We start from the raw sequence: 25,201 nt of genomic DNA, 5'->3' as shown, positions 1-25,201 counted from the left end.
ATTAAATATGATTAAATATATAAACATAAGGTGGCTTTCTGAATGTTAGTTAGTCAGTGCTATCCATCCATCTATCCATGCATCAAAAAGAAAATATCAGAAAAAAATATGGATAAAAATAAAATAAATGTATATATATATATATATATATATATACATATATATATATATATATATATACATATATATATATATATATATATATATATACATATATATATATATATATATATATACATATATATATATATATATATACATATATATATATATATATATATATACATATATATATATATATATATATATATATACATATATATACATATATATATATATATATACATATATATATATATATATATATATATATATATATATATATATATATATATATATATATGTGTATATGTATATGTATATATATATATATGTGTATATGTATATGTATATATATATATATATATATATATATATATATATATATATATATATATATATATATATATATATATATATATATGCATTCATTCATCAAATATAAGAACATTAGAAAAAATTCAAATATATGAATTCTATCCATAATCTATCCATCAAACACAAAAATACCAGAAAGAAATTAACGAATTATCTATCCATGTATCCATCTATCGTTCAAATCTAAAACTATCTGAAAAAATTAAATATGAATTCTATCATCCATACATCTTTCAATACAAAAATCAGAAAAAATATAAATTTTATCTATCCATCAATTTTGTTCAAACATTAAAAAAATCTGAAAAAATAAAAATACATGAATTTTAACCCTTTATCAATCCATCCATTATTCAAACCTGAAAAAATATATAAATTCTACCTATCCATCTATCTATCCTTCCATCCATCTATCCTATAAACCCTCAAAGTCCAATGCTTTTTAAAGTTTTTCAAAGCTTTCAAACACATTAAAAGTTTGTCTTGGCAAACTTTGCTTTTCTAATTAAAATGAAAATGAAAAAAGTGAAAGGTGAAGTGACCTGTGGCCAAGTATGGTGACCCAAACTCAGAATTTGTGCTGTGCATTTAACCCATCTAAGTGCAGACACACAGTAGTGAACACACACCCGGAGCAGTGGGCAGCCAATGCTGCAGCGCCCAGGGAGCAGTTGGGGGTTCAGTGGGGTCTCACCTCAGTCGTGGTAGAGAGCGCTGGTTATCCTCTCCCCCCACCTACAATCTCTGCCGGACCTGAAACTCGAACCTGCAACCTTTGGGTTACAAGTCCGACTCTCTAACCATTAGGCCACGACTGATTAAATTACAGTCAGATTAATTTTTTGAATTTGAATTCCCAATTCTATTTACTTGCATTCAAACTCTATTAAAATTTAGTAACTAGAAAGAAATTTGAAGTCATTCTTAAATCAGTTCTAAACAGCACACAACCTAGAATGTTACTGTATGTTTACATAAGTATATGTAAGACTAAAATGAATAATGCCACCTCTTCAGTACAATCTTAATTAGAATCCAAAAGCATCTTTGCAAAGAATGGCACCTTACAAACAACCCAGCGAACAAGCCAAAGGCAAAACTCCCTGAGACAGAGATGAGGAAGAAACCTTGGGAGGCTCACCTGGGGAAGCCCATCTCCTCAGATTGGCACAGTTTTAAACACTTTTACAACAAAGCATTCACAAATGTAAATTTCAAACAGATGTAATCCAGGCTGTTCTGAAATTCACTGATTTATAATAAACTAGAAATCTATGCTATGTGCAAATTGGAGGGATGGAGCCAGGGTATGACAGATACAGGTTGTGGCTGCTGTTCATTATAGTAACATGTAAAGTAAATCTGCAGGTCTCATGAGGGTGGACTGGTGAATTAGTCTCTGTTCAGTAACTGTGGCTTTGCCTGTGTAGCTAATGGGGGCAGGAGGAGGCACTAAAATGACAACATTGATCCTAGGAGGGCGGCAGTCTCATATCCTAAGGATTCAAAAGCAACAGAAAGCCCTGAGTGGCAAAAACAAAGGTCACCTTGAGCTGAGTGGGGTGACTTTCAATACATATAGTATGATGCAGTAAAATTCTCACTGATTAGCCGCTTCATTACATTATTCATCCAGAAATTCAAACAGTTCACAAAATAAACAGATTACATCAAGTACTACAAGGTATTTATTAAATCATATAACTGCTGTCTGCTTAGCTGTTGGGAAAACGTTCAAGCGCAGACACAATCCCTTTGAGCCAGATTATGAGTAAATGCGGTGTAATTCTTTTTACAGGATTAATATTGCGATGAATGCACAGGATGGGACCAGCTATCATTCAGACTCTCCTCTGGGCCTCAATTATCAGGTTATTTTAATATGCCGTGATTTTAAAACAAATAGTTTTGTAGCAACTCCTGCTGGTTCATTAATGGCAGTATGAATGATTATGACAGGCTGACTGAATAAATGAATCAATAGAGCCTCTGATTTGATTATTTTGAAGGTTCTTTAGGGCTCTACTCATTTTCTTTTTATCATTATAAATGTTCAATCACCACAACTGGCCATCCCTTTGCTTGCAAATTAGTCAGCGCACCAAATCTAGGCCAGTTACAACTGTAATAATTTATCATATCATTTATTTACGCAGTAAACATCTATTAAAATGCATTTAGAAAGTTTTGGGACAGCATTACTTTCTACTGTTGGTCCACTCATTTAAGCAAGCAGCAATGTTGGATGGGAATGCGAGCAGAACGCTGGGACGTAAAAAAACATAACATAAAAGCAAACGCGCATGAAGGTTGTGCTGCATAATTCATGCGCCGCTCCTTTTAGAAACGGCAAATTCATCAGGACAATGACATTTGACAGAAGAGCCGCTGTCTCTGTTCACCTTGCTCCGTTCAACATCCTCTCGCAACCAAAAAACAGCACGGTGCTATTAAAGATACACAGTGCATTGTAGACTGATGGAGCAGTCAGCTTCAGACCACTTTCAGTCGCCTAAAAGCCTTCGTCACTTTAGTGTACTGCTAATGTTTTTTGTGTGGATGGATGAAAACGAATCCATCGAATTCAGCCTTTCGAGTAGCTGCTTGTGACCTAAGCAGCCTGGTGCAACAAAAAACAGGAAAAATGGCATTAACACTAGCAGTTCTGACATTTGGAGAAGCCTTTTCATGTACAGACATTATACTGAAACTGCAGGTTAATGGGGATATAGGTGGTATTTTGTAAAACCATCATTTCCACTTGCTTTTGAGGCCTTTTCAAACACTTCATTCTGAACCAAACACGCTCTCATTTACTCCGTTAATATTTTCTTAATAGCGAACTCCACATAGCGGACTTACTGTAGCTGGGATAAGAGTGAACTAAAAGTTCATTTTTAAAAATAATTCAGTCCATTCAGTCAATGCCTCTGGGCAGCTCTTTCCAGTCAAGTGCAAATCATATTTACATTACTGTTCAAGAGCTTGGTAATTTTTTATTTTTTTTTAAGAAATTAACATTTTTATTCATCAAGGATGCATTCAACTGATCAACAGTGTCATTAAAGACATTTACAAGTATCACAATTTTCACAAAAAAATAATTTAGCAACACAACTGTTTCAACTTTGACAATAATAATAAAAAATGCTGTTTGATTACATATATTAGAATGATTTCTGAAGGATCATGTGACACTGAAAACTAGAATATTAGCTACTGAAAATTCAGCTTTGCCATGACAAGAATAAATAACATTTTAATATTTATTCACATAGAAATCAGTTATTTTAAACTGCAATAATATTTCACAATATTACAGTTTTTACTGTATATTTAATCAAATAAATGCAGTCTTGTTGAGCATAAGAGACATCTTTCAAAAACAAAGCTGAATTCAAACTTTTGAACAGTAGTGTAATGTTTTGGAAAGACCAAAATCTCTAAAACATTTAGTCAATTTTATTGATTATATGTGACCCTGGACCACAAAACCAGTCTTATGTTGCACAGTTATATTTGTAGCAATAGCCAAAAATACATTGTATGGGTCAAAATTATCGATTTTTCTTTCATGCCAAAAATCATTATGATATTAAGTAAAGATCATGTTCCATGAAGAGATCTTGTAAATTTCCTACCATAAACATATTAAAAATTAATTTTTGATTAGTAATATGCATTGCTAAGAACTTCATTTGGACAATTTTAAAGACGATTTTCTCAGTATGTTTTTTTTTTTGCACCCTCAGATTCCACATTTTGTCTAAATATTGTCCTATCCTAACAACCCATACATCACTGGAAAGCTTATTTATTCAGCATTCAGATGATGTATAAATCGACCCTTTATTGACCCTTATGACTGCTTTTGTGGTCCAGGGTCACATATGTCATCTTTAGGTGATAAATGAGTATTGGTGAACCATTCACCATATTTTAATTCCCTCCCAGATAAAATAAAGTTACTGTATTTGATTAATCAAGAAAGATAAAACCTTGGCATTAAGTTAACTAATATAATTTACACTCATTTCCAATTTGTATAAATTTCCTTGCTGCATTTTTGATGACTTCCACAGCTTGAGAAAACTTGGCAAAACAGTGTTCTTGTATGTAGACTGGTTGCATCTGGGTTCAAAATCATAACTATAAAGTGAATATCATTTTTGATGTTATATAGTGTTTAGACAGTGATTTTGGACACAGTAGATAGTACGTTACACATTGCAAAAGACTGTTTCTTCTCCTCGTCCTTCAGCATTGGACAGAACATTGCGCTACGAGCACCCAGACAGGCATCAGAGCAAAGGAGAGCACGACAACTTGAAATAAATGAACAATCACTTTGAAGGACCTTGGAAAGAAAATAAACAGAAGCAGATTAAAAAGAGCACATTTGCAAGGAGAAACAGAAGTGGTATCCCATCAGTGGGCTTTTCAGAGGGACACAGACCACCTGGGCTCCGCTCTCGTCTCTTCTATCAGTCCTTCATACTTATTTTCTGTTCATTCTCCATCTGTCTTTCATCTTCCCTCCAGAGTCCATGCTCTCTTCTCCTCTCTGTTCACCAAATCTCTCTCTCAGTGCTTTATTATTAAAGCGTACGGTCTAAGACCCCAGTGACACCACAGAGACAATGAGCTATTCTACTCTGTCACTGTAATCAGATGAACCAATAGAGAGGAAGAGAATCAATGGTCACCTCTAACCTGCTGCCGATGGTTCTATGGACAAGCAGATGCTGCTGACTTCAGTTTTCATGAATGTAGGCCTTGTGTTGCGCTTTTTTAATCCTACATCTACATTGTACAAGAGAATCAAGTCCATATGTGGTATATTTACTAGACAAAGTTAACAACAACTAAACTGGTTTCATGGGTAAAAGAGCCTATAGGGAGCTTTGACTCTGGTTATGAGATACTTTAAAAAAAAAATGACCCCATACTCACTGTGTTGGAAGGGCGAGGGTGCTGGGCTGGACTTTGGGTCTTCTTTTGGCAGATGTTCCCATCTGATTGGCTGAGCGTTTGAGTGACTGTTGGTTTAGAAGACTGGAGGCCAGACCGGCATGGTACTGTAACTACAGAAAGAAAAACACATGTTCAGGTACTAGGGTTGTAAAATTAACACACATTCTCCTGACCATGATTATTCAATTCCATTTATTTGATCTTTATTTGGAAAGCACATTAACACTTTATATATACCTGTGTGTGTGTGCATGTTTATGTGGTTTATGAGGACACAAATTTGTATAATGACATGGGTATGACAGAGGTATGTGGTGGGTGTGTTTGTATTTGTGTGTATGTATGTATGTATGTATGTATGTATGTATGTATGTGTGTGTATATATATATATATATATATATATATATATATATATATATATATATATATAAAAAATTCTAAACAAAATTCTAAAGATGGCTGCACACTTTTTTATCTGATGCTGCATAAGGTCTATTGTAAATGCAAAATAGTAAAATAAACATTTACTAATGCATAATGAGTGTTGAATGTTATTATAATAATATAATATTTACATTGGTTGGGTAAAAAAAACAAAAAACAAAAGTGGACTGCTTAATGGACTGCTTAACTGGACATCTACACAAACATATCTGCATCTATTCAGAGTTTTATGGCCAATGGGTCAACTTTGAGTCCCACGGTGACTGCATTCTAGCCCTGAATCCAGAAACTCGGGTGAACATGAGTGTCCAGAGAATCTTCTGCAGCTTTACAAAGGACAGCAAAAATATAAAACAAAATCATCCCAGCTTAAATGGGCTTTTATGAATTGTTTACCCAAAGCACAGTTCCAATCTTGTCAACAATCTGCTCTTCTGGGAGAAAGCACAGTTGCTTGCATATAGTACTCCATCACGTTTTCCTTGTGTTCCTCCTCGTCTCCTGCCCACCTCCTCCCCCTCGCCTCCTGTCTTACTATGTTGAACGTAACATGGCGCGTATAATATCTTTGGCTTTGAAGTCGCAGTATCGCAGAAGCCCGTCAATAGCTCTTCTGCTCATGTGATGAAACCATGTGAAAGGTGTCCGCAAACCAGAATGCTCAGGTGTAGCGCACTGTCACTTAAGTCAGGACAGATGTTATTGGATGTGATAGAACTCATCCTGCATGCTTAACCAACATCTGGGCAGTTAAACATTGGGAAATTGCTTTCCATTGCCAATGGTTCTACGGTCTTACGATGCTTTTGAGAAACTCAGCCTAGGAGAACTTCAATGCCAGCTAACTAACAAAGGCCAACTTGATTGTAAACCAACTACTTTTGTAAATGAGTAACTTATTGCTTGACAAACTGCACCTTCAAAGTATCTTCTCCAGCACAGCTTCTCTGGGCAGTCAGCAACACGCGGGCAGTCGAGCAACATGCTGGTAGCCAGCGAGGCCGATCGTAGTACAAGCGGTGACAAAAGCGATCTCATCAGGCTTCAGAATTCATCGGCATGCACCCCCACACAAACCAGGCTCATAAATTAGAGCTTGCATAGGCCCGTGCCTCATTAATTGCTATTAAAATATTCCTCCTATTGAGCTAATTAGCCATGTTCCGAGGCAGCGGAGCGACGTTCGCTGAGTGAGAAGCAGACGGCGCAGCACTCCCCCTGTTTAATTTGGCTGACCAAAGCAGCTGTGTTAACGGGGAATTATTTTAATTAACCGAATCTCCTTTTCGTAGCTAATGAGCCGACTTGGTAAGGGCCAGATCTTGTACGAGCGTAGCGTGTATGGTGGGAAGCTGGGCTCCAGCTGTATAAAAAGCCCTTGCTAATAAATAAAAAGCCTAAATAACAAGATAAGAAAAAAACAACACACAGATAGAAGATGCTGTCAAGATGGCTCAGGCGCCTTTGAATGTCAAGTGGCTTGAGAGATTTGGTGCATTAAAAACATCCACATCAATCACGTTTGCTTTAAATATTGGCCCCTGGTAATTGTGTAGTTTGGATAATTCAAAACATTCTTCTGACCTTATGACTGGGCGACATGCTGAATCTTTATGATATATTTGTGATAAGATTGCTAGAATCGGAGTTGGTAAGTTCAGTTCAATCATGTTTAATTCAAAGTGTCAGTTCGAATGAATTAATATAATATCAAAAACTCAGAGAAGTGAGACTAATACATGTATTTTTTTAAATAAAATATGTTTCTGTATTTTATATGAACCAATTTCTATATAAATAGTCTTATTGTTTAAAAACACCATCACCAAGCCAATACGAAATCAAATCAAATAAAAAAAAAAAAAACTTAATATTAATATAAAAATGGAGTATTAATTATAATTGTTAAGCACTGGTGAGCACAATAAATTTCAGTAACACTTTACTTAAAGAATATGTATAATGCATTAAAAAAAGTATTTTTAATGCATTAATTATGCTTTGTATGTACCTAATAATGCATTGCACAATCTCACAAATAACTGTAACCACAGTTAATACATTATAACACTTATCAATTCATTCTTACACTCTACAACGCACATTATGAATAATAATAAATTAATGCATTATACCCTTTAATAATCCTTTATAATGCATTATAAATAAAGGCTTTAGGTAAAGTGTTCCCGAAAACTTATTTCAAAAACATAAAAAAAATATAATAAAAAACAATATTCCAATATATATTTGTCACAATTTCTATTAAAATGTCACCTGTATCAATTCTGGTAAGTAACACTTATTTAATAATTACCTGGTGGATTAAATAGTCTCATCCTACATTTTTCTTGATGAATATCCTGTTTTACTCAGAAATATAACAGAAGTAAAATAGGTTGCAGATGTTGTTTCAGGTTAATTGCGAGTAAATATCAAAATATTTTTGGAATATTGTCAAAAAGCTGAAAAAATTTGAATTCTGAAAAAAAGAAAAAGATTACGATTATCATACGTTTGCTGCCCAGTATTTCCTATGTATTTCTGTCAATTAGAGGAACCCAAAGCAACATACAAGATGAAGCCTTTTTCATAAAGAAAGAGGGACAGTGAAAAAACACTGAGGCAAAGGACAAAAGACGTGGAGGACAGCGGAGAATGAGTACGAGAGAGAGAGAGAGACTCAGAGGACAAGATGGGCATTACCCAGAATGCTGTAAGGCAGCTGAGAGTGTCATCTCATTGGGGCAGTTGAAGATTAAAGCGCGGGGTCAGAATCTGACTTGTGAGAGGATGGACGGGACAAGCACACACAATCAACATCACCGTCAAATGGAACAAAACAAGACAGCCTCTTTCACTGGAAGTAGACGCAATCACAGAAAAACCATTGCATTGTGCTATACCACATTATCATGCTATAATCCAATCCAAGATCTTACACACTCGTAGAGTAAGACAGTTCCAAAACACACAAATGCATTCCAAGGAAACCTTTGGAAACATTTTACCTCAAGGCTTTGTGTGTGTCTATAAGCGTAGTGCAAGCAATTTACTGATCATATGCTTCAATATATTATTCAATTAAAAGGTGAAGCCATAAATGGGGATATATTACTGCATACACAGGTCTTTCTAAGTGATCAGCTGTGTCCTGTTGCATTAATTCTCCAGATATTCAAAGCAGGGAATGTGCTGTACCAGTTATATCCATTACTTCTGCATTCTGAATCCTGCAATCGATGATGACACACAAACCAGGATGAAGATGAGGGAGCTGACTTTGAGAGAAAAGCAAGCAATTTGGATGCTAAAAGAAAAGAGGAAGTCAATTAGAGCTATACAAAAAACAAAGGGCATGGATCAATCAAGAGTTTGGAAACCACCAGCGACACCAGCAACCAACAACTACCTGATCGGCTGAGAAAACATCAGTAGTTGATGACAGACAAATCATAAAAGCTGTGAAAAGGAACCCAAAAAGACGTGTCTGTAAAATCACCAACAACTTCCAGAAAGCTGGGGTGATGCTCTGACAATCTACTGTCCTCAGGAGACTTTGACACAGAATTACAGATGCTACACAGCAAGATGCAAACCTCTGACCAGCACCAAAAATAGAAAGCCAAGATTAGAGTTTGCAAAAAAGCACAAAGTTGAGCCAGAAACTGTTTATGGACCGATGAGACAAAGATGAACCTTTATCTAAGTGATGGGAAAGCAAAAATGTGGAGAAAAAAAGGGAACTGCAAATGATCCCAAGCATACAGCCTCATCTGTAAAGCATGGTGGAGGTGGTGTCGTGGCATGGGCATGCATGGCTGTCTCTGGAACAGGCCCTCTCAACTTTACTGATGACTTAATGTATGATGACAGTAGCAGAAGGAATTTGGAAGGGTACAAAACCATCTTGCCTACCAATATTCAAGAAAATGCCACCAGATTCATTGGGAAGTGCTTCATATTGCATCAGGACAATGACCCAAAACACCCTGCCAGTTCAGTCAAGGAACTTATAAGGGCAAAGAAATGGAAAGTCTTAGATTGCCCAAGTCAACCTCCAGATTTAAATCCGATTGAACATGAATTTCACCAATACTTATGGAGGGGACTGTATATGCTTCAAGTAAAGTGTTTTCTCACAGAGGGTGCCCTGGAACATTTAAAAATGCTTTTAATTCTTTAAGACATTTTAAAAATTATTTTTTTTAACGAGGACAAGGCATCCACCACCATCTTCCAGATCTCTGCAACACTCCGACTGCAGTGCATCTCATTGCTGATGCTTTTGCATTTAATACTATAAGCAGACCTAGAGGACTAGTACTTATGCAAGCGAACGTCCCTGCATTATTCCATGCAACTAATTGCACATGCCCATCAAATCCAATATCTATTCAAAGAAGCTTCGCCGAGGAGGGAACAGCAAAACCATGTAACGAATATTAAGTACAAGTTGAAACAAGTCTCTTTGATCATTCGCTGCTTGTAACTCTGCACTGAAAAATGATGAAATTACTGTTTTTATGAGTGCGTCTTTATCTAAAATCCCACCATAACTTTACACAGCCTTGAGGGGAAAATCGCCTGAATTTGCTCAATTCAGTTCTGCTAGCTTTTGAGAGGTAGACTACTGGGAGAATGTAGAGTGTGTAGAAATTGTTCTATTCATTCATTTTTTACTTCTACCAAAAATATTTACGTTATAATCAGGTTTCTAAAGCTATGGCCAGTTGCAAAGCCAAAAATGTGTTGTTTTGAAACATTTAGACTAGAGGTATATCAGCAAATATTGCTCATGGGAAACTGTCCCTTCACAAACTCTAGATTCTTAGAATAAAAAATGTTTGATAAATGCCAAATTAGACCTTTAGAGAGTGCAATTAGATATGCAATTTAATGTATATATGCAACTTATAGCGCTGCATCTAATTAGAACATCTCATCAGTATCTTGAATAAACTGATAAACAGATAATGAATAACCAAGACACCACAGCAGTTGAAAATATTACATAGAGGCTGTCACATCCATATGCATAATCTATGGTCACATTGAAAATATTTAGTCACAAGCGATAATTAAGATATTAATCCCCATGCAATGAGAGACAGAAAACAGACACCTCAAGACTGGGAACGTGGAAGAGGGTAAGAGAGATTGATGGGCGGAGAGAGGAAGAGACAGCTATGCTGCAGTCATGGGGGTTAATTAATTTTTAAATATCAGCCAGGGATCACAAGGTCTAGGGTATTTTCTATGCCTGGTTCTCATAAATCAGGGTTATTGGTAACACAAATGAGATCAGATATATTCCATGCTGGAAACCCATTTGGATTTAAACAAGTTTCTACAGGCACTGAATAAGGAAAGAGAGACATGTGATATCAAAACAGTTTTAAAGGAACAGCTCACCCAAACATAAAATTAGGCCTGCTGTAGGCTGTTTTTTTTTTTAATGGAACTACCATAAATGTAATTTTGAGGACTTCTGAAGTTCAAATGACAGCTCAATGTGAGGAAATGAACAAACTTCTGTTAATCTCGTTATTCGGTAATAATCCTAAAATTTCATTCACGCATGTTCAGGTTCAAAAGACTGCAAAACTGCAATCATATGACTTTAGATGCATGCAAGTCAAATAATTTAGACAACATTCATGAATCAAATATGTTTTTGGCCCTTTTTGTGATGCGATGCAGATGTGAAAACTATTAACAGTTAAAGCAGCATGAAAACTAATGTTTGCATAAACTACTTTCTAATTAAATGCAAGAAAATTTGTTGAAGCTAGAATTTAAAAGATGCAGAGAGATCGAAACAGACTAAATGATGTTTAAAAAAATTCTAAACATTTGGAAAATTAAAGAATTTTGTTCCCAGGATTGATGGAATACATATGTGGTCACAGTTCTGTAACCATAATAATATTAATGTTCTTATTTTACTGTAGAAGTTATGTCTGTCATGGTCATTGCATGTGTGTTTCTTTGACAAATGAAAAATAAATAAAAAAAATCACTTCTATGCGCTGAAGCCTGAAGGATAGACATTTTATCAATTTATGTATTAATTCATATTAAATTTCAAATGCTTGGAATGTTTAGAAAATGGAGCAAATATTCCTAAATCACCATTTACAAACTAAGAAACCTTAAACCCTACAAAGAAGTACCATTATCATCGAAGTTCATCCAATTTTAACATCAACCAAAAATTTTACAAACAGACATCGTCCCCATGGCCTTCTAAACAAACAATTTAAATGAACATTCACTTAATAGCAAGCACTGGAAAAAAAAAAAAGTATATCAAAGGTTCTAGCTTGTCCCTTGCTCTTTTAATGAGGAATTAGCAGGCCGAGGCGAGCAGAGACCACTGTTCTTTCAACTTTACACTCCCTTGTCTTGAAACTAATAAGGAATCCAAGCTGGCTAAAGTTACCACATCAAACATTTTTCTCAGAGCAGTGCATTTTCAAAAGGTCGCTGTTTTTTTTCCAGCCCCTCTTAGTTGTTTCTTGTTCTTTTCCACCCTTTTTCGTCCCTTCACGCCACGCTGATCTTTAAGACTGACCAGGCTATTAGTCCTCCCTGGCACGGCAATTGGCAGACACATGCTCCATCATTAACTGCAGGGCTGAAACATGTTGTGATGGCAAGTCCGCTGCTCTCTGATCTTATTGTGGGCTCTGGGTTTGAGGCCTGCCATTTGTTTCTTCTGACAGCTTCGTTCAAGACATGATTAAAGCGCCTAACCAGCTGCACGGTTTCAGGACACTGTACGATGTGAAAAGCCACGAGCCTCTGCAACATTCACAGCATTCTTTTGATTAGTTTAAGGGCAAAAAAAAAAAAAAAAAAAAAAAGTAGTAGGCTTATATATAAATATCCATAATATAAACTCTGACACAAGGGATTGACTTATGATATAGCTCTTAGACATCCAGACTAGTGGCAACTCTATTACTAAAATCGAGATGGTCTGAAGGCATAAAGGTGGATTTTAGGTCAAAAGAACTTTAGTTTATTAATACATATAGAGCCTACTTTAAATAATACTCACATTAATATAAATAAATAATAAAAATGAATTACAATTTAGATCAAGAGAGGAATTCCCAAAAGAATATTTTAAATTGTTTCCTCCACTGTAGCTCTCAAAAAATTATTCCACGCGTGACTTCACTGTAGAGCCCTGCACGGGCCTAAAATATAGGCCCGAGACGCTCAGGCCCTAGCCCGGCCCGTGTCCGACAGCTTATCAGAATTACCGTCCCGAGTCCGACCCGAGCCAGTCTTTTTTTTCCCCTTCTCCCAAAACAGCTTATACTGTTTCAGCTATTAAAATACATCAGTTTTGTATGAAATGGCAAAGTGATTAATTTAGAAAAACGTTTGAGCATTTTTTTAATTGTTAAATGTAAGTTGTTTGTTTTTTAAAGTAACGACCAAGCGGCCAGCGGCAGACAGTGAGTTGATCATAGCCTATGTTTGATATATTTAGCCTTCTCAAATTATCACGACTTGTCTAAAATTAAATCTATAGTTATAAAACAGCTCCACAAAGTTAGTTTAAAGGCTTAACCTAGGTTAATGTGCACTGATGCATATCCAGTCGTTTGTGCGGAGAGTGCAAGCTGAAGCGCGCTTTACAGGACATGGACGAGCCAGAGCGATCACTTGCACTGGAAACATTTCAAATCCGCTGTCATTTTTGCTCATAAAGGTAAGAGTAATAGGCTTCATTGTTCGGAACTGTAAAGGGCCTACTTTTATTTGTGTGCACTCAAAAAGACATTAAATAAAGGGAAAAAAAGCAGTTTCGGTTTTGAGCAGGAGCGCTTCTGAAAAACTCTAAAGACAAATCCACGAGGAGACGGCGAGGCAGGAGCATCATCAAATGCATGGATGATCCAAAATGCAGCTTTTCCCAAAGCATTGGGAACTTTTATTAGTAACCACGCTCCAAATTCTCCCTGATGCTCTGCATGGTCAACTGTCACCTGTATGCTAATGCGTGCGAATATGCGTTGCGTATTGCGTAGGCGAAGTGTAATATTTATATGTGCATGTGTGCTCTGCGTGTAATATGGGCATAATTAAAGGAGAGAAGCTACATGAGCCAGAGTCTGACCTGTAAAAAAAAAAAAAAAAGGACTCGGGCTCGGGTCCTCAGGGGCTTGCCGACCTCTACTTCACTGATGTCTAACAACAATGCTTCTGTCGAATGTCACATGATCGGTTGTGAGACAAAGCATTTCATTTTGCATAAAGTGTTAAATGGATTTAAAAAAAAAAAAAAAAAAAAAAAAAACTTCTGCCATCATTTACTCACCCTGATGTTGTTACAAACTTACATTGATTTTTTTTTTTCTACTGGGGAATACAAAAATTATTTTGAAGAATGTTGTGGTCCACACAACATTGGACCCTATTGACTTTCATTGTATTAACAAAGAAACATTGTTCAAAATACTTTCAGTTTCACTGAAAAAGAAAATCATGCAGGTTTGGAACAAAACGAAGGTCAGAAAATGATGACAGAATTTTCATTTTTGGATAAACTATTCCTTTAAATTTTTAAATAAAGGTGTGTTTAATTCTTTTCTTTTCTTTTAGGTTTGCTATGCATAGTAACTTTTACTGGTACTGGCATGAATTACTGAAAAGTTCATTTCATGACCGCTCTAGTGGATATAATATTGCAGGAATTAAATAAAATATAAAATACATCTACACTGTTCCCGGAGCTCATCAGGAGTCTCAGCGCTGTCTGAGCTGGCTCAACTGTATGAATATGATTTGAATTCCCTCCGTGTTTTAGAACGAAGTCAAATGTAGAATTTCTTTGAGATTAGATCCAATCCGTCAGAATGAAGAGACTGCTTATGTAAAGGTTCATTGTAAAGTCAATGTCCAAAGAAAAGAGATTTTCCTTTAATACATAAGCAAATTACAACCTTGGCAATTTCACACAAGTGGGGCTAATTTCTGCTTCTTAATCTTTTGATCTCATTAGTTGTCCAGTTGTGCAAGCCGGTCGCTTAAGAAGAAGAATATCGGAGCGTCGCTGGCAAAGTGACCTTGTGAAAGTCATTTTACTCACAGAGTTTCCTTCAATCACAGTCATATTCACTCATGATGCATGCTCACATGTTATACGAAAGACAATTAAAGGGAAGCATGGCCCTTGGTTACTAGCTGTCACTCACCATCGCTTATTGCCTGATGTGTTTGGCTCCAGAAATCTCAAGGTCTCCTCCTTCCTGAGGCTTTGGCTTCATTAAATGAGAAGTGCATTTGCATATTGTTACTTGTAATCTAATAAATAATGTAAAAATATGGTGGGCAGAGACCAAAACTAATCAATGCAAGAACCAGACTTCCCATCTCACTTGAACTTGATTACAGTCAATTATTATTAATTTTCTTATGCATTTTACAGTATATATAAAGAGAAATTTCCATGCCAGACCACTCACAAAAAACACAAATCCACAATATATACCCACAAAATGATTTTAATAAATAGATAAAATAGACCTACAGTTGAAGTCAAAAGTTTACCTTGCAGAATCTGCAAAATGTTGATTATTTTAATCAACTTTGATCTTTGCCATAAAATCAAAAGACACTGGCAATTTATACTTACAATTTTTAGCTATTAATCATTACAATTATTTTTAAAATTTAATAACACCATAAACAAATGGTCCACATGATTCCACACATCATTTGATATCAAGTCATATGGACTATGTTTATACTTCTTTTGTGTCTTTAACATAATAATATGGGATTGAAATGTGATGAAGGTGGGTAAATAAATGTCACTTAATTGTCTAATGTTTCTTTAATGTTCTATTCTATGAAGAAAGATTTTGTTTTTACAGAACTAAGCCAACGTGTGCATTTTCACTCTACCCAAGTTTTAACCCCTGACACACAAAAACAAACTCTCTGTGCAAACACAGATTAAAATCATGAAACATTTCTGCAACAAAGTCTGGAATGTCACATAATTCATGTGCTCCTGGCAGCCCCAGGTCTGCTGGCACTAGGGGAGCTCTAGTATTTATAGATGACAGAATAACAGCTTGATGTCTTAACTGTGCACTGACACAGGGATAAGCAGGTGCTTAAACGTCTCTCTGTGCACCCTGACATCTCTGTTGTACTGAGAGAGCACAACCCAATCTCAAATACAATGAAAGTCATTAAACCATATTAATAGAGATTTTAAAGTCATTCAACAAAGTCAGGAAGATCCTATGATTCATATAAACTTTTGTAGCAATACCAATGCTGTCCGATGACAAAAAGCTGGTCAAGTGATCTTGAAAAAAGTAGGTTCATTGTTTTTCGTATCCAAATGTCCCTGCTTTATTTTGCAATTACTTAATATAATTTTCTAATGTAAAATGCTTCTCACTTAAAAAAACTAAGGTCTCAGGAAGAAGTGGACCTTGAGATTCCTGAGACAAAACACATCAGGACATAATAAGGGTGAGTGACAGCTAGTAGCCAAAGGCAAATCATGTTTCCCTTTAATTAACTGTTGATCTATTCACCCTCAAATCCAACTGGACCAACTTTAACAGACTGCAGCATTTGAACAAATCACATACTCTCTAAAAATCCAATTAGCAAAATTTTAAGATGGTTTTTGGCAAAGATGCAACTGTGAAATGTACATTATTGTAAATATGCCGGGATGAAATCACACACACACACACAAATCCGCATCATAATTTACTACTTCAAATGTTTTGGGGTCACTTGGAGGCGTTATATTTTTATTTAAATTTTTCCCTCTGAGGTCCATTTATAAGACACGAAAATCAATTTGATAAATTTTTTTTTTGCACCTCAGTTATAATTTAGTTTGTTTTCACTATTTTTAATGTCAAAATAATGAAAATATGTTGATTCTTCATGGTGTATAAAAAAAAAAAAAAAAACTCCTAATCCTAAATACCAACTGATATATGATGCCCACACGTTGACGGGACACCAGAAACTGACTCAAAGGAGACAATGGCCAAAAACAGCTATAATAAAAGCAGTGCATTAATCCTGGGGTAATTTGCATGGCGGAAACGTCCGCATTGATCGTGTTTACAGCCGGGCGGGGGTTATGCTGTCCAGGCAGACAGCACGGAAGCATCAATACTTCTGCAGAGAGGCTTGGTTTGGCCTCACGCCCGTGTTTGCCCGCACACCGTCCAGCCCAGACACACCTAATCCTGCTATAACGCTCAGAGTCCGACCCTCAGAGTGTGGGAAAACAGCTGGCCTACACCCAGAGGGCAGAAGAAGCTCACAAACCGTCCTGATGCAGTACCGCCTCACTTTAATGAGACCAGTAGAACACAGACATTTAGTTAAGATTGTCAAACTGGAAAAAGAATTCAATTGACCTCAAAAGTCCACATGAAACCGAATTTAAACCAATTTACTTTCTTAAAGTCCTCTCACAACTGATGAAGTATGCATCATTGACTCAAGTTATTTTCCTGTTTATTACTTTAAAGCTGCTTTGAAACAATCTACCGGTATACTGTATGAAGCGCTATATAAATAAATTAACTTGACTTCTAGGTTATATTATGCAATTCAATCAATCAACTTTAATCTAAACTAAAATGTATTGTTTTCACAACCGTTAAAGGTGAAGCGGGTCATTTCTAAACCACTAGTGGCACCAAACTGAATTGAAAAAAAGTGGAGGAAAAGCAAACAAGTTCCAGGCAGTTATTTTAATGAGTTTTTATTTAGTATTTTTATTTTTGTACTTTTTTAGTTTTCATTGGAATTGTAGTTAATGATTTGGTAATTTTGTGTTTTTGTTATTTATATCTTTATTTTATTTTTTAAATATGTCTATATAGTTACAATAATATCAATAATATATTTTAAAAATGTTTAGTAGATCAAACTTAGCTAAATAAAAATGTGACAATTTTCATCAAATTTATTTTCAGTTAATTTATATACATACAATTTATATATATATATATATATATATATATATGTCTATTAGTCAAACATCAATAAATAAACAAACCAATACGGTGCTAATAATAAATTCATAAATAAAGAACCAATATCGTGTCATAACAATTGTGCATTCCATAAAAAAAAAAATACAGACACTGTGACATAGACAGGGATGCACAACCAATAAACTGGAATTAAAAAGTGTCAGTAAAAGCACCTCTGGGCAAGAAGAGGCATGAAAAATTTCAAAACAATTAAATTCAATATGACCAAAAAAAATAAAATAAATTATTTATTGAATAACTTACAAAAAGACACCTACCAGTGATGTTTCAAGAGCTTTTCTGTGCAATAGCAAAGCTGAAAGGATTTGATTTTGCTTGAAGCTGACCTGCGTGCACCTACTATTAAGCAAACAGTGTGGAGAGAGCAACTGATGAGTAGCTGCTATTGATTGAGCACTTTAACCCCAGTTATTCTGCACCAAAAAACCTGCCAAACATTCAGCAATTCATGCAGCAAACCTGAACAGGTGATCTGCTACTGCAAAACACTCTTCACCCTTTAATGACCTATTACTTAAACCTCGAAAATTAAGAATCAAACCACTGCTTTGTGCTGTGTTTCCAAAAAACAAATAAAGAGTGTGTCTCCTGGTCTATCATAATGCTACCTGCATCACCTAAGGGCGAAGCATCAAAGAACTCAAGAACAGAGCGCAGGCATCCTGTGAAATTGCATTTACAGTAAGAATAGCAAATCTTGTTCAATAACACTTAGGACAGAAGACCTACTCAAGATCAAAAGAAGTCAAAGCACTCAGCCGTAATGGATATTGAGCAAATGTTGGTTCTGCTGTGAGAACACCCACATCTATTGAATCTCAAGTGTGTGCTCTTCTGGCAAGACGTGGTGCGCGTTCTATTGAGAGGATTCGCTCGAGGACCTTGATCCAAAGAGAACATCATTTTACAGCTTTTTCAGGAACAAAAGAAGATTTACTAGGCTAGAAGTAACAACTCTATTTTCTGTCGAGTTTAGCAGACGGACTTGGCAAGCGTTTTCACATTTCAAACTTCTCACATCGCTTTAAGCAAATCACAGATACAAGCTATAATGCTTCTCAATGATGCGCTGCGAATTAGATCATCAAACTGTAGACCTACTTCCTCTTGATTATAGTATTAAAGTATTATTAGATGCAAGATGATATTCAATTCCATGTCTCAGCGGAGTCTGACGCCCATGATGATGTAAAAGTCTTGTATTCGTATTCGTCTGGAATTCATGAATGGATGTGAAGCAACTTTTAAAACTAAATGAAGACAAACCAATGCAATGTCCACAGGTACTAAGGCAAAAAGAAGGCTCTGACCAACACCTCTAATTTACAGTGAATGCAAAATATACTTTTTAACTATATGACGCTATAAATCTGTTCACTTAGCTATCATATCGCTGTGTAGGACACACATAAACTTCAATATGCATCTTTGACTAGGACTGCATGATAAATCATATTTGAATCATGAACGTGATTTCTGCTCCTCTCGATTCATCAAGCATAAAAGTCTGTGATATTTTCCCTTATATTATATATTACCTTTCCAATCATTTATGATTTCTAATCATATACTGTTTAAAAGTTTAGTCAAATTTTTTTTTATATATTTTTATTTGGCAAGGATGCATTAAATTGATCGATAGTGAAGAATAGCAAAGACACAAAATACAGTAGTCAACATTTGAAGTGGATCAAAAAAGTTGTCCTAAGACAAGAACGCATTTGGTTTTAGGTTTTACGACAACTTTGAAAGTTTTTGATCCACTTCAAATGTTGACTAGTGTACTTATATTTGAAATAAAGGTTATTTCTGTGAACTTCCTATTGATCAAAGAACACTGTAAAAAAGCATATCACGGTTTCCACAAAAATATAATGCTGAGAATAATAATAAATGTTTCTTGAGCAGCAAATCAGCATATTAGAATAATTTCTAAAGGATCATGTGACACTAAAGACTGGAGTAATGAAAATTCATTTTTGCCATCACAGGAAAAAAATGACATTTTCAAATATATTCAAATACAAAGCAGTTATTTTAAATTGTAATATTATTTCACAATATTACTGTTTTGTTTTTTCCATTTTTACTGTATTTTGATCAAATAAATGCAGCCCTGATGAGCATAAGAGACATCTTACTTAAACATTATAAAAAATAAAAAAAAATCTTGCCCGACCCCACATTTTGAAAAATACATGATTTCTTTTTTTTTTTTACATTGTCCAAGAATGTGGAAATCCTGGGCTACATCAAGATGACCCTTTACTCCGTCATTCAGTATTGAACAAATTGTGATGTATGGCTGAAGACTGATTAGACCATTTACAACATTTATAATTTAAATTTAATTCCATTACCTTTAAATCACCTGCGTGTGTTGCATATAAAGGCTATAATGCAATGCGAATCAGCAAAATGCTGACAACTTACTTTATTGGACCATTTGTAAGCCTGGAGCAGCTGGCTGTAGAGAGGGGTTTTGTCCTGAACGGGGTCTAAACTGAGCAGTCCACTGTTGTGTAAGGGGTGGCTCTCTGACGGCCTGCCAACCAAAGTACTGAGACGCTCCAACTCACTGCAAAACAACAAACATGTCAGGCTGGTACGGATGATTTTATTTTTATTTTTTTACCATACACCAATATCACATCTTTTTGATTATGGTTCCCAAAGACAAGCTAAAATCAAGATATTTTGATTTACACAGCCATAGCTAAAAAGATGTCAGCCATTATTTAGAAAAACATAGCATAATAGATTAACATAAAAATAAATTAATGTGGGAATCCATAATCTGTCATGACCGCTTTTCATGCTAGTACCATGTTAACGCTAGCATGGTTTATTACAATAATACTTGTGACTATGATTACCGTTATAACATTTCACAGGGTTACTGAATGCTCACACAATTAACGTTAACTCACTTTAAATCGCGATTGACTGACTGTAAGTTATCTTGGAATTCAGTTATAAAGACTTTCTCCCGCCCTTCAAGGGTCTCCTTATTTTTCATCCCATCTTTGAGAGAGTCGAACACCCTAGTGACACTCGACCGAAGAGCCTGGATGGCATTAATCGCTTGAGAAAACGCTTCTAAATTCACTCCGACATTCATAACATCCGCCATGGCTGCTGCGTCCTCGAACACTGGCGCACGCGTGACGTCACAGACGCTGAAGGGATGATGGGATTTGTAGTTTTTAACAGGGGCGCTAGCCTTCGCTTTTAGTCCCAATAGTTTAACACGAGCAAAATGGTTGATAGAAGCATGCTTTATTCTTAAATAAAATGATCAGAAAATGACTAAAAGTTTTGGAAAGTGTCAGTTTCTGTTTTATATTTACTCGATTGTAAGCAAAAACGCACCGTTTCTGTCTTTGTTTCAATTTACACGTCACGGAAAGTATGCTATGGCTGTGCATCGTGTTTGGGGAGCTACCATGATGAACAGCGGCATCAAACGACATAAACAGCATTATTTGACATTTAGAGACTAGTGTACTTATATTTGAAATAAAGGTTATTTCTGTGAACTTCCTATTGATCAAAGAACACTGTAAAAAGCATATCACGGTTTCCACAAAAATATAATGCTGAGAATAATAATAAATGTTTCTTGAGCAGCAAATCAGCATATTAGAATAATTTCTAAAGGATCATGTGACACTAAAGACTGGAGTAATGAAAATTCATTTTTGCCATCACAGGAAAAAAATGACATTTTCAAATATATTCAAATACAAAGCAGTTATTTTAAATTGTAATATTATTTCACAATATTACTGTTTTGTTTTTTCCATTTTTACTGTATTTTGATCAAATAAATGCAGCCCTGATGAGCATAAGAGACATCTTACTTTAGAGTAAAAGTTTGATTTAGGTTAAGTGTGCAAAGCGGTTGTCGTGGTTTCAAACTATTTATTTGTGTATTTGTCTGTAATATTTATTGCACACCTCATAAATCGAATACAATTAAATATAAAATAAAACAGCTGATATAAAATTGCTTGACCTCCTGACGTGCTGATATTTTTTATGACCATTAATTAAAAAATAAAATAAAAACAATTTGATTAATTAATTTATTCAGAAGCCCATCCGCCAAAATGCCACGTTATTGTATTGTATTTCTCGGTCAATTTATTGTGTTATTATTTATTCATTTATACAAGTTACCACAGTTTTACTGCAGTCATACCTGGACCGAATCTACGGTCGGCTATATTCCGTGAGGGTTTGACTTGGTCAGGCTGTGAGAGGAGACTGGAAATCCTCAGCCTCTGATCTGTCTCTTTAAACGGGGCGGACAGTCTCATCTGCTGCTGGGACGGTTTAGCTCTTCAAGCCCGTAGATAAACTTCTGCTTCACATTAGTTGGACTAGACAAGGCAGGCAGTTTTCAGTGGCCAAAAGTATTTTCATCGAGGTCTGCAAAAGACAAATGAAAGTCAGATATTGCGATGCGCAGAACAGGAGAGTGAATGGAGCAGGAGCGCGGATGGAATAAGACAGGATGGGAATGGGAGGAGTAGTACTCTGAAGTCTGTCCTTGAGCGCACAAGACAGAGGCATCAATGAAGGCAGGTACAGGAACAGAAACTTTAAATGCACGTTTTTTCAGGCAATACTTGATTCGCTTCGGAGCAGTCTGGATGCAGGGCATCTATCTAGAATGCTTTCCAACAAACTACGTGGCAGCAGAAGAAAGCACGAAGGAGAAAGCGTTTGCTGTGATCTAAGGAGAGGAGTAACGTGTGCATGTGTTTCTCATCCATCTCAAGTGATATGGCAGGGAACTGACTGAGAGCGAGAGAGAGTTTGCAAAGAAGAAATTCATCTGGAAACAGTAAAAGGTGCTGATCTCTGGAACCAAGGTAAGGTTACTCATTTAGTCTAAGTATTTTGGTTGTTGAATATTCTCAGTCTCTTATAAGCGCTCAGAACATGGGAAGCATTTGAGAAAATGCTCTTTGATGAATGAACGTAACTTTAGCTAATGAGAAATATGGTCTATGTTTCTGGAAAAGTGCTTTTAACTAAACTTGTTTGCTCGGTTTTCTAACAATTTATTTGCTCAGTTCTTTAGTTATTAATTTACATTTCTAATCGCCGTTTTATTTTTAGATAAACACAATTAAATTGTGTAAAATTTGCGCGCATTTCATGTTAGGCTATAATAGAATTTATTTATTTGGATTCTTTTCGAGCGCGTCCCTGTTGGATGACCTACTTAAGCGTATAGGCTATATATATATATATATATAAAAAGATTTCCATTGCAAAGTCCAAAAGTAAAGTTTAGAATCTACTGCATAAGGAAGATGTGCACTTGGAGAAAGTGGCAGGTTCTCGAACCACTGCATTAAAAGTTCGGTACATTATAACAAATATAATACACTTGGGGTCGAAAAACTGCCAGAATTTTGTTGTAAAATACATTTACATTTATGCATTTAGCAGACGCTTTTATCCAAAGCGACTTACATTGCATTCATGTTACAGTTTTTACATTTTATCAGCTCTCTTGCTTTCCCTGGGAATCGAACCCATGACCTTGGCGTTGCTAGCGCCATGCTCTACAGGAAAGCCTCTCTAAATACAGTGACGGTGTTTTAATCATAATGGCGTCGGTTTACTTTACAGTTCCTAACTGTATGCATAATATAATGGTAATTGACCAACCAAGTAGGGCTTTCTTTGTTTCTATAAAATGTGCTGATAAAAACACAGCTGTACAATATAATACCACATGGTGACTTTAAAAGCAATCATAACCTAGGCTATATCTCAAGCAACTGTGACAAGTGAAAACTTAAAAACACCGCACATTATTACTCACACAACAAACACCATCAGAGCAGCACGATATAAAAAAATGCAATAAACCTTAAATAACATAAGGCATTCCATACTTTTTTATAATAAAAGCCATCATTTTGACAAAATATACATAATGCATTGCTAAATGTACATTTTCTTCATAAACTATAATGCAATTGCATGCATTGTCTTTTAAAATATATTTTACTGTATGTTAGGTAACTGTGTGGAATATATGTTGCTTATTTCCATTTGTTTTTTTCCTATTTCCTAGGCAACCCATCAGAAATGAAACAGCTATTCTCATCACACGTGAATCTTAGACTGGACTCTGACACCAGGCATCTTCTGATTGTGCAAGAACCACTGAATGCACTTCATATCACTGAACTGAAGTGACATTCATCCCTGGACTTGAAGTCAGTTGCCACGTATAGAAATTTGAACATTGAATTTTGAAGATGTCACAACAGATCTAAAAATTACATCTCAGTGGGAACACATTTTAGATTAACTCACACACAGGACCAGACGCTGCCCTTTTGGCACCATGATGGATTTGAGATATTTCACAATCTAAATAAATTCCATGCTGATACACCTAATAGCTGTGGCGCCCCTTGCCTTTCTCTCATGCCCATGGACCCATCCAGTGCCATGCTCTCACAGGCGCTCCTGCTCTTACAGTGCATTATTCTGACTCTCGGCCAGTACGATATCTGTAAGTCGCTGGTCAGCACAGACGATGGACCAACATGGGAATATTACGCTTGCCAGCCCAAACCCTTGTCCATGAAGGAGTACATGCAGATTAGAGTGGAGCCTCCCGATATCACATGTGGGAATCCACCGGAGAGGTTCTGCACTCTGGTGAGTTTGGACTGGATCTCTTTTGGCTCTGCTGCTTTGTCAGTTACATCTGTTCCACTGGAACAGCTTGTGTTTTCATGCAAATATAGTTTGCAATCATGTTTATTTATGATATTGCAAGTTTGATGGATTTTCGGAACCTCAGAAGCTTCATAGCAAATTCAGCACATATATGCCTTTAACATTTTATTATTATAATGTGAATCTGGATGTGAGTCAGTGTACCAAAATCTTTTAAAGGGACAGAAACAAACCCAAAAATGAAAATTTATTTTATTCACCCTCATGTCAATTCCAAACTTGTATGACTTTCTTTCTTTCTTTCTTCTGTGGAACACAAAAGAAGATATTTGGAAGAATGTTGGTAACCAAACAGTTTTGGTTCACATTCACTTCCTTTGTATGGTTAAAAAATATGTATCTCTATGACTTTCTTTTTTTTCTGTTGAACACAGTTTTTAAAAATGTTGGTAACCAAACAGTTTCGGTTTTTGACAGTATAAAGGAAGCGAATGGGAACCGAAACTATTTGGTTACCAAC

At 35.7% G+C, this 25,201-nt stretch overlaps 2 protein-coding genes across 5 annotated transcripts in view; one reads left to right on the top strand and one right to left on the bottom strand.

Moving 5' to 3' along the window:
• LOC306847799 (mediator of RNA polymerase II transcription subunit 27) overlaps positions 1-21,116 on the bottom strand; it is a 50,452-nt gene extending 29,336 nt beyond the window's left edge. For 2 of the 3 annotated variants that reach the window (XM_079381959.1, XM_079381960.1), the window contains exons 1-3: positions 20,895-21,116; positions 20,398-20,542; positions 5,431-5,561 (exon numbers count right to left, since the gene is read on the bottom strand). In XM_079381959.1, coding sequence (XP_079238085.1) covers positions 5,431-5,561; positions 20,398-20,542; positions 20,895-21,097 — 479 coding nt within the window. In that variant the 5' untranslated portion in view covers positions 21,098-21,116. The remainder of the gene's footprint in view (positions 1-5,430; positions 5,562-20,397; positions 20,543-20,894) is intronic. The other variant, XM_079381958.1, reaches the window with a different exon arrangement.
• A 1,143-nt stretch (positions 21,117-22,259) lies between these two features.
• Positions 22,260-25,201, top strand: part of LOC306848313 (netrin-G2-like) — a 69,929-nt gene continuing 66,987 nt past the window's right edge. Inside the window, exons 1-2 of one of the 2 annotated variants that reach the window (XM_079382779.1) lie at positions 22,260-22,844; positions 24,065-24,660. In XM_079382779.1, coding sequence (XP_079238905.1) covers positions 24,424-24,660 — 237 coding nt within the window. In that variant the 5' untranslated portion in view covers positions 22,260-22,844; positions 24,065-24,423. The remainder of the gene's footprint in view (positions 22,845-24,064; positions 24,661-25,201) is intronic. The other variant, XM_079382780.1, reaches the window with a different exon arrangement.

The sequence above is a fragment of the Barbus barbus genome (genome assembly GCF_936440315.1).
Source record: "Barbus barbus genome assembly, chromosome: 28".
In the NCBI taxonomy this organism is placed as follows: domain Eukaryota; kingdom Metazoa; phylum Chordata; class Actinopteri; order Cypriniformes; family Cyprinidae; genus Barbus; species Barbus barbus.
This window is presented reverse-complemented; position numbering and strand designations above follow the sequence as displayed.